At 51.4% G+C, this 15798-nt stretch overlaps 1 protein-coding gene across 6 annotated transcripts in view; it reads right to left on the bottom strand.

Annotated features, from left to right (window-relative positions):
* COL5A3 (collagen type V alpha 3 chain) overlaps positions 1 to 15798 on the bottom strand; it is a 37955-nt gene that overhangs the window by 17161 nt on the left and 4996 nt on the right. For 5 of the 6 annotated variants that reach the window (XM_057541183.1, XM_007169008.2, XM_057541184.1 and 2 more), the window contains exons 5-32: positions 15275 to 15379; positions 14795 to 14947; positions 12885 to 12998; positions 12634 to 12780; positions 11349 to 11396; positions 11235 to 11276; positions 10854 to 10916; positions 10237 to 10311; positions 10054 to 10137; positions 9856 to 9912; positions 9704 to 9757; positions 9500 to 9553; positions 8513 to 8566; positions 8148 to 8201; positions 7909 to 7962; positions 7503 to 7547; positions 7342 to 7395; positions 7115 to 7159; positions 6911 to 6964; positions 6723 to 6767; positions 5685 to 5738; positions 5534 to 5578; positions 5334 to 5387; positions 3695 to 3739; positions 3534 to 3587; positions 3297 to 3404; positions 2817 to 2870; positions 474 to 527 (exon numbers count right to left, since the gene is read on the bottom strand). In XM_057541183.1, the coding sequence (XP_057397166.1) occupies positions 474 to 527; positions 2817 to 2870; positions 3297 to 3404; positions 3534 to 3587; positions 3695 to 3739; positions 5334 to 5387; positions 5534 to 5578; positions 5685 to 5738; positions 6723 to 6767; positions 6911 to 6964; positions 7115 to 7159; positions 7342 to 7395; positions 7503 to 7547; positions 7909 to 7962; positions 8148 to 8201; positions 8513 to 8566; positions 9500 to 9553; positions 9704 to 9757; positions 9856 to 9912; positions 10054 to 10137; positions 10237 to 10311; positions 10854 to 10916; positions 11235 to 11276; positions 11349 to 11396; positions 12634 to 12780; positions 12885 to 12998; positions 14795 to 14947; positions 15275 to 15379 (1869 nt within the window). The remainder of the gene's footprint in view (positions 1 to 473; positions 528 to 2816; positions 2871 to 3296; positions 3405 to 3533; positions 3588 to 3694; positions 3740 to 5333; positions 5388 to 5533; positions 5579 to 5684; positions 5739 to 6722; positions 6768 to 6910; positions 6965 to 7114; positions 7160 to 7341; positions 7396 to 7502; positions 7548 to 7908; positions 7963 to 8147; positions 8202 to 8512; positions 8567 to 9499; positions 9554 to 9703; positions 9758 to 9855; positions 9913 to 10053; positions 10138 to 10236; positions 10312 to 10853; positions 10917 to 11234; positions 11277 to 11348; positions 11397 to 12633; positions 12781 to 12884; positions 12999 to 14794; positions 14948 to 15274; positions 15380 to 15798) is intronic. The other variant, XM_057541185.1, reaches the window with a different exon arrangement.

Below are 15798 nucleotides of genomic sequence, written 5' to 3'. Positions count from 1 at the left end.
ACAATGTCCATTTATACAGCTACAGTGCACACATAGCGAAACAACGCATGCATGTATACACAATCCCCCAGGTGCGCAGAAACACACACATATGTGTATTTCCCTATTCTTTCACACGCTTCGACATACCCCCTCACACACGTACGCCCATAGTCACACAACGTACGTGCAGCTGGTGCCCTTGTTCACCCAGTCACAGGTCCCTAGGCTGCAGCACCCAGACCCCATCTAATCTGCGCTGAAAGGCACACGGGATGCACATGCATACACAGACACGCAGGCACATTTGCTGTAATGCCAGGTGGGATCCCCTACATGTGCCCTGCATTGCACATGGCAATACGTGTGCACACAAGTGCTTCCAGGCATGGACACAGCCAACTAGGGCCCCACGTGCTATCACGCACAGCCATACACTCTGTTCCTCTCATGCAAGCCCTTCCCTCTCCCCTGATCCCTGGATTGTGACTCACCCGCTTCCCTTTTTCTCCTAATGGTGCCAGGGGCCCGGGAAAGCCAATAGATCCCTGAGTAGAGAGAATGAGAGGGAAGACGTGGGTGTGAGGAGTGGGTGACGTTAGCCCCTCACCCCATTCAGCCACCCCATCTTTTCAGGCATTTCCAGGCCAGTGATTACAGAAAGTTCTTTGGCCCCTCCAGCCCCAGTGAGCAGCCCCTCCCTTGCTCACTCCATTCCAGCCACACTGGCCTCTTTAATGCTACTCAGATACCAGTACATTCCTGCCTCAGGGCCTTTGCACTGTCTGCCTTTGCCTAAAATGCTCTTCTCTCAGATCCCCACAAAGCCAGCTACTCCTCATCATTTAAATCTCATTCAGCCATCACCTCCGTAGAGAAGCCTTCCGCCATCATCCTGACCACCACATCCTCAAGTCATGCTCTGTTTATCACGTCCTATTTTGTTTCCCCTATAATATTTGTATTGAAATGACCTTGCTCATCTGTTTACTTATTCAATGACTAGGACATAATGCTCTGGTCTTATTCCCTACTGCCTGGCACATGGTGGTGGCTTACTCAGTACTTGTTAATTAACTGCCTCCATCGTCCCTTGACCTGGGGGAAAACATCATATGCTCTGATATCCCCTCTCACCCCTCACTGTGTTTTGAATCCTAGATCCATCACTAAATTAGCTGTGTGGCCCTGGACAAATGGATTGACCCCTCTGAGCATCAGTCTTCTTTGTAGCCTAGGGATACCAGCAATACCTCCTTCACAAGGCTTTCGTTAGGATTAAATGGGATATGTATAGAAAATGGGATTTTTTTTTTAAAAGGTACTTGGCACATAGTATGTGCTCAATAAATATTAGCTGTCTTTGTTATTCATGCTGATTATTAGTAACTGCTATGGACTGAATGTTTGTGTCCTCCCAAAATTCATATGCTGAAGCCTCAGTCCCTAGTGTGATAATACTTGGAGGCTGGGCCTTTGGGAAGTAAGTAGGTCATGAGGGTGGGGCCCTCGTGAATGGGATTAGTGTCTTTATAAGAAGAAGAGGAGACTAGATCTCTCTCTCTCTCTCTTTCTCTCTCTCTCTCTTTCTCTCTCTCTCTCTTTCTCTCTCTCTCTCTTTCTCTCTCTCTCTCTCTTTCTCCTTCTCCCCTATGTGAGGACAAAGACAGAAAATGTTCATCTACAAACCAGGAGAAAAGCCCTCACCAGAACCCAACTATGCTGGCACTCTGATCTCAGACTTCTGGCCTCCAGAACAAATTTCTTTGTTTAAATCACCCAGTCTAAGGTATTTTTATTCTAGCAACCCAAGCTGAATAAGACACTGACCTCAACTAAACCAACATATCAGGCCTCCTGTAAAGTGTTCATTGTTTGTTGCCCAAGATGCACTGATCAGTCTTGGCTAGGAGGCTTTGTTCTAACTCCCATGAATTTCTGCTCCAACAGACTGAGTTCTGCTCTTAGTTTTGATACCTTGAGTTAATCCCAAACCTGTTTATGCCAGTTGCCCTTGCTATTGGAGTCATGTGACTTAATGAAACCTTACAAAAACTGATGAAATGTAGAAAGGGAAAAGAAAGATATCTGTAAAATCTAGGTTAAATGGAAAAGACTCAATGTAAAGGGAAGCCACTTAAAAAAAAAACACTGTCAAATTAGGCATGGGCAAGATAACTGCCAGATCGAGACACCAAAAGTGTGGAACTCAAGAAGGATTCTGTACTCAGATTTCTTCCCAAGTGCCTTTGCATTTCTGCTCCACTTTATGTAACAAAAAACTATAAATCATCAGTGATGTAATATGGGTGTGGTTTAGGCAGAAAGACATGTCTTACCAATAGCATCATTCATCAAAACATTGGCAGCCAAATGTACAGTTTTACATAAGTACATTCTAAGTTATAATTAATTCAAGATATGTAAAATATGTATTTTTTATGATTCTCCTCCTTACTGACTTTTTGTTTGAGCCAACCTCAATCATACCAAATAAGAAGGATCCTACAGTTTTATTATCACCAAAATCATCAATATTATCATAACCAAATTGATGAGGTAGATACTACTGGTATCTCCCTTTTGCAACTGAGAAAATGGGTTCAATAGACTTGTTCAAGATCATTTAGCAGGTAAGGTGTGACTTACTCAAGGTCACTTAGCAGATAAGGCTGGGTATTTGAGCCTAAGTTTGTCTGATGCCAAAGCCCACATCTTACACTTTCAATGCCCCATGGGGTGGACAGTTCACACCCTCAGACCACAGCCTGGACCCCCAGATGTTAATTAGTCTCTGAACCCTGCCCTTGCCCACCACCCTCCTGCTAGCTTCTGACCTTAGGGCCTGGACGTCCTGGGTAACCTGGGAGACCCGGCACCCCAAGCTTGCCCTGCAGAGAGAATATGGGACAAAGGTCAGAGACTGCAACTTGGAGGTCAGTGGGGGAGGGGTAGGAAGGCTGGGGCATGGTTGCAGGGGTAGGAGGGGGCAATTCAGGGAAACATGGGTTCAAGTCCTGGCCCCTGCCTGCTAGGGGCATGTCCTTGGGCAACTCATTCAACCATTCCAAATCTCAGTTTCCTTGTCTGTAAAATGGGGGTAAAAATATCTGTTGCCTGTGGTGGTTATGGGGATAAAAATAAGATAATGTGCATGGAATTGCTCTGTAACGCTGAGCTGGGGAATTGAAGGAGCTGAGAGCCTCCTGAAGTTGGAGACAAAAGCCCAGAGGGCAGGAGGCAAAGGGCCAGGGAACACCTTGCCTGCAGGTGAGAAGCTGGGGTATAGACTGGAGGGGGTGACCAGGTCCACTCACCTTCTCCCCAGCTGAGCCTGGGGGCCCCTCCTCACCAGCAAGCCCCACCTGCCCCTTCAGCCCTTCAGGACCATCCTCTCCCCGAGGACCTGGGGGTCCGGTTTGCCCCTGGAATAGAAAAGGAGAAGCCCTGACATCAGTCCCTTTGTCATTCCTGTCTTTGCCCCAGTTCACCCCCTCCTTCTCTTTCCCAAGTCCCCCAGATCCACCAGACCCCTCCTCTGGAGGTCATCTTACCCAATCGCCTTTAAGCCCCACATCACCCTTGAAGCCTGGGAAGCCATCCTCTCCCTGGGTGGAAGATAGTACAGAGATCAGATGTCAGAGCTTCAGGGAAGGGACACAGCCAGAGCCCAATTATTAGGGCTCCCCCCTCAAGGAATCCCCTCCCTTCTCACCTTCTCTCCTTTCTCCCCCTGGAGGCCCCGGTTGCCAGAGGTACCCTGAAAAATATAAAAGCTCTCAGGTCCCCCCTCTCCCCCACTTAAGAAGGGCCCCAGACTCAGTCCCCTGCCCTGAAACAGCCAGGAGAGTCCCAAGAGGATGTCAGACTGGAGGAAGGGGGGGGTGAGGGTCAGCCCCAGAGGAAACTATCTTTCCCCAGAGTCTGCTAGTATGGTGTGCAAGAGGCTGTCTCTCCCCCGCCTCTTCCCACTGGCAGCCTCCCAAGGTCATCTGTGTGGGGGAGTGCAGGGAAGGCCAAATTTCCGAGTAATTGATTCCCATCTCCCGGGGACACTGTGTCCACAGTTCCTTCTGGCAGGAGAAAGAGGATGAACATTCCAGGCCCCGGCTGCATTCTAAAGGCAAAGGAATGTTTCCCATTGTGCTGGCTACAATGCGACTCTGTGCCTGGCAACAAGGGGAGGCTGTGCTTGGCTACAGCAAGACTGCTCGGTGCAAGCCCAGATGCTGCTCACACCAAATTCTGGGCTTGGGCCACAAGAAAAGCTGCACTTGGCTACAATGTAACTGAGCTCAGCCACTAAAATGAAATTGTACTTGGATACAATACAACTATGTTTTCACAATAGCATGACTGTTTCCAGTCACAGGGAGACACAATACAACCCAACTCAGTGACTACAACAAAATTATACTTGGATACAATATAACTATGTGTTTTGACAATAGCATGACTGTCTCTAGCCACAGGGCAATTCATTGACCACAATGTAACTGAGCTTGGCTACAATTGTTCTCTGGCCATGGCTACCATGTAACTAGACTCAACAACAACATAGCCTTCAACTATATATAGAAAACCAGGCCTGGCTACAATGGAACTCTTGAGTCTGGACACCCACAGGATTTTGTGGCCAGCTACAATATAACCACCTCCTTGGTTATAGTGTAACTAAGCTTGTCTATAATGCAAAAATATGAGGAGCCAGCTCTTGGCTACCATCAAACTCTGTTTTTAGACTACAGGTAATGGATACCTGTACTTGGCTACAATGTAACTGGACTCAGCTACCATATAGATGTGAATTCCAATGGCCCTGCACTTGGTCAACAGTGAATCTCTATTCAGTACAGCTCTCAGCTTGTCCTAGCATTTCTGGGCTTGCAGATTGTATGGCTCTGGGCTTGAGCTTTAAAACAACCCTCTGCTTGATTACAGTGTGCTGACCTGGACCCGGATGTGATGTGTGTGCCTACAGTGAAATGGGTTCAGCCTCTAATGGGTTTAACTGTTCTCAACTGCAAGGTGACAACCATACTGTAATGTTACCCTTTGGCTTTTCAGCTCCAAAGTAGCACACACCCTACTATATATTGTCACTTCTACCACACCTTGCCTGGCAGACTGATTCCTCTCATCACACATACAGAAGTTTCTGATAGAGCTGGCTCCCAGAAGTCAATGCTGATGAATCAACCCTATCTGCAGGGAATTCCCTGGCAGTCCAGTGGTTAGGGCTCCACACTTTCACTGCCGAGGGCCCGGGTTTGATGCCTGGTCGGGGAACTAAGAGCAGCACAGCCAAAAAAAAAAAAAAAAAGCTCTATCTGCAGGCCCCAAGTATCACTTACCTTCACACCCCGAGGTCCAGGATAGCCCGAAGGGCCTGCCGACCCTGCTGGACCCTGAGATGGACATAAGATGAGCGTCATCCTGTTCTTCCCCCTCCATGTTCCCAGTGCCCTCATCTCTCTTCTCATTAATAGCCCCTGACTCCTGGCCCTGCCTGCCAACCCTCATCCCCAAATCAGCCCCTCTCCAGGTCACTCACCTGGGCCCCTTTCTCTCCTGTTGGGCCCTCATGACCTGGGTGACCCTAGGAGATGGATAAACATTCTAAGTTGTCAGAGACCTGATATGCCATCCAAATTCCCAAGCCTCCCCACTTCTCCTTCCTCCTTCTCCCAGAATCTAGTTCTCACCAGAGGGCCATCAGATCCTGAGAGGCCTGGAATTCCTGGGTTCCCAGGGGGACCCTGAAAGAAGATGAATAGTAGGAGGAGACAGAGGGTCTCAGAGCCTGGCATTCCACCAGGAACGTCCCTACTCAGACATGCAGCTACCTCAAGGTTAGAGAAAAACCAGATCCTACTGGCCAGGAAATCTATCCTCAGCTCTTGCAAACTTGCTGTGTGACCCTGGACAAGCTCTCTCCCCTCTCTGTGCCTCAGAAATCCTCTGCTTCTGGGAGGGCTGAGACAAGGGATGTAAAAACAGTGTGAGAAAAACAAAAAACAAAAAAACAGTGTGAGAGACATGCTGGGGTGGGGGACTCCCCAGCCGCACCTCTTCCTTTAGAAGCACCTCCAACCCACAGCTCCACCTGAAGAGGTGTGGCATGAGGTGACCCCCTATGTCCTGCAAACCATTGACAAGTCCAGAGGCGGGCACGTGGCCCAGATAAGCCAATCAGATTCTCTCCTGAAATTTTGAGGTAAGGGATATCTTGCCTCATAGAAACTAGGATCAGATGGATTTGGATAAAGAAACTGTAAGGTCATAAGGAACTGGGGACTGAACTAGTGACAGAGCAGCACAAGAGTGTGTAGAAACAGAAGATGGGGTAAGAACAGACTCAGATGTAAATAGAAAGAAGCCTGGCTTTCAGGGGAGATGGAAACAGATGTGCAGAGGAAGAAAGATGATGCCACAAGACCAGAAACAGAGGGATTTCCTGGCCCATGAGTCTTGGTAATATTTTCTATGACTGGCTTCTGCGGGTTCCCCTCTCTCCTGACAATATCCCCTTATGATCTAACCTTGGTGCAGTTCTGTTTCTGGCCATCAACCCTTTCCCAGCAATGACACTTGGTAACTCTGAGCTTATTTAGGGAATGTTGCAATTTATCATTATCCACGGCTTACAAAAGGGGCCCTGGTGGGAAGATTTTCCTGCAGGCAGAGTTGAAGGGAAAAGATGTTGGGGGAGGGGAGGGGAGGGAGGGAGAGTTGTCACTCACCTTCTCCCCAGGAGTGCCAATGAGTCCCTGGGGGCCGGGGATTCCCTGGAAACATTTTTTTAAAAAGAGAGAAGGAAAGCATGAGAAAGCGGCAGCAAGTGCAGAGCCTGGGGAAGCCAGGAGTGGTCTATGACCTCGGCTGAGCACCGCTACAACCCGCCCCTTCTGTCAGCAAAGATAGCTCAAACCTGGGACCCGGGATTTCCCTGCTGTCCTGGGGGGCCTGGTTCTCCTGGAGGACCCTGAGGAGAAAGTGAGGGTTCTGTGAAGCTGAAAGGGATTATGGTGTTGAGGTGTCAGGGAAGTTGAAATAGGGGATCATGGGAGTGGACAAGGATATGGGCGGTTCTAGGGTCAGAGTGTCAGAGCGCATCAGGGATCGGATCACATACCACATTTCCTTTGGCACCTGAAGGACCATCACTTCCAACTACACCCTGGGGGAGGAGAGGGTGTGAGACCAGGGCAGACCCATGTGCAGGAGCCTGCGTCTGAGACACTGAGGGGCACAGGTGAAAAGCTGAGTGGGCAGAGAATCCAGGCAACAGAAATGGACATGCAGAGGAGACAAAGGTGAGAAAAAGACACACGGGATGTAGAGAGACAGCGACATTCTCACCGGGCGTCCCAGGGGGCCAGGGGAGCCTCTAGGGCCAATCAGTCCTCGGGGGCCCTGCAAGGAGGTAGGAGCGTTATTCCAGCATCACTGCTCTGAGGTCCTATGAGGCCTGACTCCCTCCCTTGTGCCAGGCAAGGGGCCCAGGGGTCCCTGATACTCACCGGCTCCCCAGCCTGGCCGGTGGGCCCCGGAGGGCCCTCTGCTCCCTGTGGGAAAGCATATGACTTGGGGAGGGGGGACGTATAACCCTCAGAGAATCACCTTCTCTCACATCGGCAGCCCCTTCCAGGGGATCTCAGAGTCAGAGTGCGTGGCAGGATCCAGCCAACTGAGTATACGTGATTTGATTCAAGCCCCTGACCCCAATCCTGGACCTGCAATCCTGGGTTTAACCTCTTAACTCTAGTCCTAACCCCACAACTCTCAACCTGTCTCTTTGAGCCCCACTGGGGTCTCCTGACTCTCCAGTGCAGACCTTCACCCCTCCCCCAGGCTCCTGAATGCTCTACTCCGTCTGTTCTGGCTTTCTAGCTTCCAAACCACCCCCTAACTCTCTTCCAAACTTACCTTCTCACCATCCTCTCCTGGGGGGCCAGGTTGCCCCACATGACCAAAGTCACCCTGGAGTGGGGAACACAGAGGGCAGTTCAGAGTCAAAAAGTGGAGACCAGCCCCCAGGAAAGGAGATGGGGTATTAAGGGTGAGGACTCAGACCCAGGAATGGAGGCTCTGATATTGGGGGTGGGGAGGGTGTCATGAACATTGGGAGGGGGCTTGGATATGGGGGAGGGGTCTCACACACTCACCCTCTGGCCCTTCTCTCCAGGCAGCCCTGGCAAGCCATCAAAGCCCTGATCACCCTGCACAAAGAAACTTCAGCTGAGGGACTTCCCTGGTGGTCCAGTGGGAAAGACTCAGTGCTCCCAATGCAGGGGGGCCCGGGTTCGATCCCTGGTCAGGGAACTAGATCGCACATGCGTGCTGCAACTAAGAGTTCGCATGCCACAACTAAGACCCGGCACAGCCAAAATCAATCAATAAATAACAAATATTTAAAAATAAATTAATTAAAATAAATGGGAAGAAAAAAGAAAGAAAGAAACGCCAGCTGAGCTTGGAATCCTCTACCCTGACAGTCCCTCCAAGTCCCAGTCCTGGCCCCATCACCTACCTTAGGTCCTGTGTCCCCTGGGAGGCCTCGAGCCCCATCTGCTCCAGGGCGGCCCTATGCAGGAGGTGACATCATCAAGATATCTACTACCATGTATCGAGCACCTTCCTCATGCAGTGTCTTATGCTGGGGGCTTCTGTATGTACCAATTTAACCTCTTAAGTATATCTCAAACCCATCCATTATTCTTTTTAGCCCTAGTGCCCTTTCTCTAGTTCAAGTTACCATCATCACAAAAATTAAGAACACTCATCTTCAGTCTCCATTAATTTCCCTGCTGTATGTTCCTCATGGCACTTTAAAACTATCTGGAGGACTTCCCTGGTGGCGCAGTGGTGAAGAATCCACCTGCCAATGCAGAGGACACAGGTTCGGTGCCTGGTCTGGGAAGATCCCACCTGCCGCGGAGCAACTAAGCCCATGAGCCACAACTACTGAGCCTGTGCTCTAGAGCCAGCAAGCCACAACTACTGAGCCCGTGTGCTGCAACTACTGAAGCCCACACACCTAGAACCTGTGCTCCACAACAAGAGAAGCCACCACGATGAGAAGCCCGCACACCGCAACAAAGAGTAGCCCCTGCTCACCACAACTAGAGAAAAGCCTGCACGCAGCAACAAAGACACAACGCAGCCAAAAAATAAATTTTAAAAAAAAACTATCTGGAATTATCTTGTTCATCATTTCCCCCAATGTGCCAGTCTTTTCTTTTGCATGTGCTGTTCTTTCTACTTGGAATGCCCTTCCTCTCCTTTTTCCCTGGTTATACCTCAGATCTCAGTTCAAGCATCATTCCTCTGCAAATCCTCCCAGACTCGGGGACCTGGCCAGATTCCTTTGTCACACCCTCAGTGTACTGTCATTCCCTGTACTCAGTGCTCTTATCCCACCAATGACACCAGCAGACCCTGGGAGCACAGAGCTGAGGCTCCTGTTGGGTGTTGGGAGATGGACAAGGGATGACCTGAGGACCTAGGAATCACTCACCATCTTTCCCTCTCTGCCAGGGGGTCCAAGAGGTCCCTGAAGTCCTCGGGGGCCCTAGAAGAGAAAGGAAAGGAGGAAGAAAAACATCAGTAATTGCAAGGGCAACCCCAGCCCCTTTGCCATTTTCCCCAGCTAGCACTTTATCCTGTAGCCCTGTGAGAAGACCCTTCCCATCAACCCTGTCCCCACCCCCACCAATCTCACCTGTGGCCCGATTTCTCCCATCTCTCCTTTCAGACCTGGATACCCAGGGAGACCCTTGGAGGAGGAAAGATAGGGTAATGCATTTAGTGGGAGTTTGAGTTAGAGTCATCTCCACTGATGTACTCCCCACTCCACTCAGCCTCCTTACTCACCACGGGGCCTGGGCGCCCAGTGAGCCCCACCAGGCCAGGGGGGCCTTTCATAGAGAGCTGAAGAGACGGGGGGAACAAAGCCATCATCAGAAGTTAAATAGCCACCTGTCTCCTGACTATTCACCATCTCCCATCTCTGTCATTCTCTCAATGTCCTCCCATCACCCCCTGACAGTCTCCCAATTATCCTCCACTCACCTGAGCCTGTTGCAGGACTGCCTGAGCCTGGGCCTGCTGGAAGGAGACTGGGGGTCCTTTGAGGGAGTCTCTTGCAAACTGGAACTAGGGGGCAACTAGGAGTGAGGGGAGCCTCCAGGAGAGGCCCCCCTCCTTGGTCAGGATTCTACTCCCCAAGGCTGTGCCACCCTATCTCCCTCTTACCGGTATCATGATTACAGTGCCTGGTAGACCCCGGATCCCATCAATGCCAGGGATTCCTGGGAGGCCAGCGGGGCCCTGAGAGAGGGACAGAGACAGAGGGGGATGGAGGTAGAGAGATGGAGGAAAGGATGGAGGGAGGAGGGGACAGAGAGAAATGGGGGGGGAGGGGAGAGAGATAGAGAGAGGTGAAGGCAGAGAGATGGAGAGAGGAAAGGAGGGAGAGACAGAGAAAGATGGAGGTAGGGAGAGAGAGAGAGAAGAGACAGAAGGCGAGAGAAAGAGACATGGAGGGAAGGAGAAAGAGTCATAAAAATTGGAAGAGACAAAAACAGAAAGAGACAGACAGACAGACAAAAGAGAGATGAGGAAACGGGCACAGAGACATAGGGAGAAAGACAGAGATGAAAGACACTCAGGGATAGAGACAGAAGGAGAAAGGCAGGGGATAGGCCCCCACCCCCCGCCCCGCTCCCAGAGACAGAAGAGGAGGCAGAATGATAATTCCCAGAGCAGGAGGGGTCAGAGCCAGCTCCAAGACAATGTTCCCAGTCGCAGCCATGCTCCCAACTTGAAACCTCACTCCCCCAGGAGTTTACACCCCAGAGGAAGTCTCTTACCGGTAGACCAGGGTCCCCAGGGAATCCTGGGGGGCCAGGAGGGCCTGAGGGGCCAACCACCCCCTGTTGGGGACAGAGGAACAGAGGTCATGACAAATGCAAAGTTTGAGCCAGGCTGACTTCCAAACCACCACTGACACTGACCCCATGCTGACCTTCCTACCCCATCACCGAGCCACCCTGGCCCCTCAATACTATACTGACACATATAAACCCCCAACTTTACATCTCAACCCCTATTTTTACTCATCTTCTGAGCCTCAAATATCCAATAGTCTTCAAATGATCTGGCAACATTACACCCCAACTCACCACCCCAGAGGATCAAATACCCCAACTGGAAGTAAAAGACAAGAAGAGGGGAATGCAGCCATGACTCACTTGGGGTCCTGGGCCTCCTGGAAGTCCCTCAAACTGCTGTCCCTGGGGGAGAAATAAGTGTGACCCCCATTTTAGCACAGACCCCGCCACCTCCTCCAGCCCCAGGCCCCTCACCTGTTCAATCACAGCCGGTTCTCCTTTTTCTCCCTTCTCCCCAGCACCCTGGGGCAGGGGATGGAAAGAGAAGAGGTGTGAGCCCTGGAACTCAGACATAGAACTCTCAGCTAACTTACCTCCCACTCATCACACACACACAAACACACACACACACACACACAGAGGCATGCATGCGTGCACAGAGCCCACCCTCTGAGCTGTCTCTGCCTGTCCTTTCTTCAACCAGTATGTTTTGAGCAGCTCATGCTCCAGTTTCAAGCTGGCCATGCTGCAGCAAGGTGAAGAACATGAACCCTGGGGCATACTGTGGAGTCCTAATCCTGGAGCTGCCTCTCAATAGCTGAGTGATGTTGGGCAACTTATTCCACTCCTATGGCCTCACCTGCAAAGTGTGTGGGTGAATGCCGACTGTATATATCCCACGGGAAGATAAAGAAGCTAAAACAATGCTTAGCACATAACAGGCACTCAGAGTAAGATGGTTAGGATTATTCACCTCTCCCCTGTCCAACACCAAAGCTAGAACCTAGACACCTTCTCTGTCTGCCTTATTTTCCTAGGCAATCTCATCCCTTGACTAAAGATAGCATCTCTCTGCTGATGAGTTCCAAGTCTTTATCTCCAGGCTAGACCATCTTCCTTGAACTCCAGAATTTTCTAACCAATCCCTCGCATTGACAGTCAAACAAGGGTTGCCAGTTTAGCACATCCAAGATGAGATTCTTGACACTTTCCACCTGCTCCTTCTTCAGGCTTCCCCATCCTACTCAGTGACGCCACCGTGCATCTACCCAGTCATTTTTGCATCGTTCTCCACATACAGCAGCGAGAGCAAAATGGGGGCATGTCCCCAGTCTGTCCAACTTTTCTCCATCCCCACCGCCACCGCTACAGCGTCCACCCTCATCCAGGTCACCACTCTGTTTTGCATTGACTACTGGTTTCCCTGCTGCCCCTCTGGCTCTCCCTACAGTCCACATGCTGTTCAGCAGCCAGACAGAGCTTTGAAAACTCCCAAGTCAGGACATATTCCATCTCAAGTGGCTTCTCATCATGCTTAGACTAAAAACCAAATGAATCACCCTACCCACAGAGCCATTCATTAGCACAATGCCTGTCACATTAGCATAGTATCTGTAGATAAATATTTTGTCAGCTGCACTGGGGTGGTGGAAAGGCATTCTAGGCAAGATAAAAAGAAAGCAAAAAAGAGAATGCAGCTATGTGTGGCTTCAGGTCGGAGTCCCTCCCCACTGCACCTAACCCAGCCACCCAGACGCACAGGAAAGATCTGGAACTCAGTCCTCCATGTCTGTTCTGCTGCCCGGAAGTGGGGGCCCATGGTGGGACCAACTTCTCCTTCTTCTTCTCTGGCTAACTCAGTCTCCACGGTCCCCAGTTCAGTTCCATTGTCAGGGTCCAAGCTCTCCTGAGGACATGGGGACAGACCAAAGTTTACCCCTGACCTCTTCATTGTCTGCCACCACCACTGTCCCAGGACCTTCCCTTCCAGCCTCGTCCACTTCCCACAACCTCTAGGACGGTGACGTTGCCGCCAATGGCCACAGTTGTGGTGATGACCAGAGGCGTGGGAGTCGGAGGCAGAGTTGGAGCTGGTGTCTCTGTCTTGGGGATGTCAGTGGAGGTCTGGAGGAAGGACAGAGAGGGTACCAGGTCTGGGGTCAGGACAATCAAGACAAAAGGGAGACGAAGGAGGAGACAGACTCTCTCTCCCAGAGCACCCAGTCTAGGGAGGGGGACAGAGGAGGATTCCCAAAAACACATCAGAGGGGTATGGGGCAGGGGGCTGGCCAGTGCAGGCAAAGGTGTGCTGGCTGAACAAGGACAGCCAGCAGGGGGAGCCCTTGTGTGTGGAGGAGGGGCAGGGCTGGCAGGTCTGGAAGGCCTGGAAGGCAGAGCAGGGCTGGCTCCAAAGCCCAGGGGTCAGGGTCAATGGCCACCACTCAGGGCCAGACTCCCGGAAGCCTATCCCGTATGTCCTCTCCCAAGGCAGATCTCAGCAGTCGGTCAGCCAGCCAGGCCGCAGTCAGAGAAGGAGTGGGAGCTCCTCCTGGCCTGGACAGCTGCAGAGGAACTGGGTCAAGAGCGCAAAGCAGGTGATGGGGGCCCAGGTGAAGGCTAAGGAAGGGGCTGAGAAAAGGTAGGCTACTCCTGGTGTCTCTGTTCTAGGCTGAAGTGATAACCCTCTTTCTCCCCACTGATGTGGTGAGCAGATGTAGTGCAACCAGTGACCCTCCAACCAAGGACCCCGACCAGTGGCCCACACCAGGGACACCTACCCAGTGACCCCCAATTATTCCTACAGCCAGTGACCCATTAATGACCCCCAATTAATGACCCATGACAAGTGATCCCCACTAAGGAACCTAACCAATGACCCATACACACCTACTAATAACTCGAATCATTGGCCTCCCACCCGTTATTTCTATAACCAGTGACCCATCAGTGGCCCCCCAATTAATGACCCCCATCAATGACTACAATCAGTTACTCTCCCATCCAGTGACCTCCCCAACAAATGACCCCCCCCACAATAAGTACTAACTAGTGACCCCCAATAAGTCCTACCAGTGACCCCAACCAATCATTCCTCCTCATCAGTGATCCTCCAACAGTGAACATCCACGAGTGAGCTCAACTAGCGCTCCCCGATCAACCACCCCCAAACAGTAATTCCACTAACCAGTGACCCATCAATGACTTCCCAACTAATTACCCATCAGGGACTCCCAAACTAACTATCTCATCCATGATCCCCTGAAAGGCACTCCCCCAACTAGTGACCCCAACTGGTGACTCCACTAGTGCCTTCTAATCAGTGGTCCCCCACTGGTGACTTGCCCAACTAGTGATCCTCAGCAATGAGCCCCACACCATTAACCCTAAACTACAGACACCAATAACACCAACAGCGGCCTCCATCAATGACCTCTAACAGTGACCTCCCACTAGGAAACCCCCAAACATCAACCTCAGTCAGTATCTCTCTACAATGATCCCCCCTAACCAGCAATCTCTATCAGGGAGGCCAAATAGTGTCCCCCCAGTTAGCGACCCCCAATGAATAACCCTCACCCATGACCCCAACCAGTCAACCGCAAACAATGACATCTGACTAATGAACCCATCATTCACCCCAGCTAGTGGCCCTCATCAAGGGCCCCCTAATAAGAAGGTACTCAACTGGGTGCCCCCCTCTCTAGTCCCCGCGCAGAACTGGAAGTTGGGAGGGAGATATGAAAGAGTACCTAAGACAGGACCAGACCCCCCGACAGTGATCGGTCAGCTGCGAGAAGTCAAAGGCCAGTTATTGGAGACAAGAGGCAGAGACCTTGGACGAGGCACAAGGAATCAGTGGGGATCAGAGGCCAGAAGCAGGGCGGTCAAAGAACAGAGGGGAGAGATCGCAGACCCCTTACCTGGTTCTCCAGGGAGACAGGAGGTGGACTCAGGGCCAAAATTTCCTTGTTCTTCTTCTTCCTGCCCTTCCCCTTACGACCTCGCCCTTTCTTCTTCCCTTTTCCCTTCCCCTTCCGCCGAGGGGGAGGGGTTTCTGGCTCCCCCGGGGGTACCTGGGAAGAGGACTCCAGTCGGGTCCAGATTCCCTGAGTGGAGGCCCCATCACTCAGATCACCTGGGGTCCTGCTGGCACATGGTCCATTGGTCCTATGTTTTAAAGCCAGGGCTCACTCAGCCCTGGGACCTGGGGTCAAGGTAAATCATATGATGAGGGGCCAAGGGTCAGTTATGTGACCTGAAGTCAAGGTCATTCATGCCTAAGAACAGTTTAAGGGTAGGGGTCACTCAGCCCCCTGGATAGGGCTCAGAATTCATTCATTCCTGAGACCTGGAGCCAGGGATGACTCAGTCAGCGACCTCAGGACAAGCCCCTTACTCACCCCTGTGGCTGTAGGAGCCAGGTCGTGACAGCCAGGAAGGTACTGCTCACAAGCTCGGAAGGCAGCCTGAGGGTCTGAGCTTATCAGCAGCTCCTGAATATCTCCCTGGGGAGAGAACGGGGGTCGGGGAAGGGGTCTGCAGGCTGACTCCGACCCCCATTCCAAGCGTCAAGGTCTGCTGTTTTTCCACCCAAAGCATGCTAAGTATAGGGAGGGGGTAGCCCCACCATAGCCCCAGAAATCCCTCTGCCCCAAAAAACTGAGAGGAGGAAGATTCTATCAGGGTGACACCAAACCACAACCACAAGCCACACCCCACAACATCTGTCCCATCAGAGGCACATTTGTTCCTTCGCTCGCGGCACATGGTGACACCTACTGTGTGCCAGGTGCCCTTCAAGGTACTGTAAGGAGGGAGACAGGATGATGAGGTCCCTGGACTGTCGTGGCACACATAACAACCACCACATCGAAAACACATCTGTCACAGAGCCACACGACTCCATGCCTTGCTGGCATCACAC

Source organism: Balaenoptera acutorostrata, chromosome 2 (genome assembly GCF_949987535.1).
Source record: "Balaenoptera acutorostrata chromosome 2, mBalAcu1.1, whole genome shotgun sequence".
NCBI lineage: Eukaryota > Metazoa > Chordata > Mammalia > Artiodactyla > Balaenopteridae > Balaenoptera > Balaenoptera acutorostrata.
The sequence above is the reverse complement of the archived record's forward strand: the minus strand, read 5'-3'. Positions and strand labels throughout refer to the sequence as shown.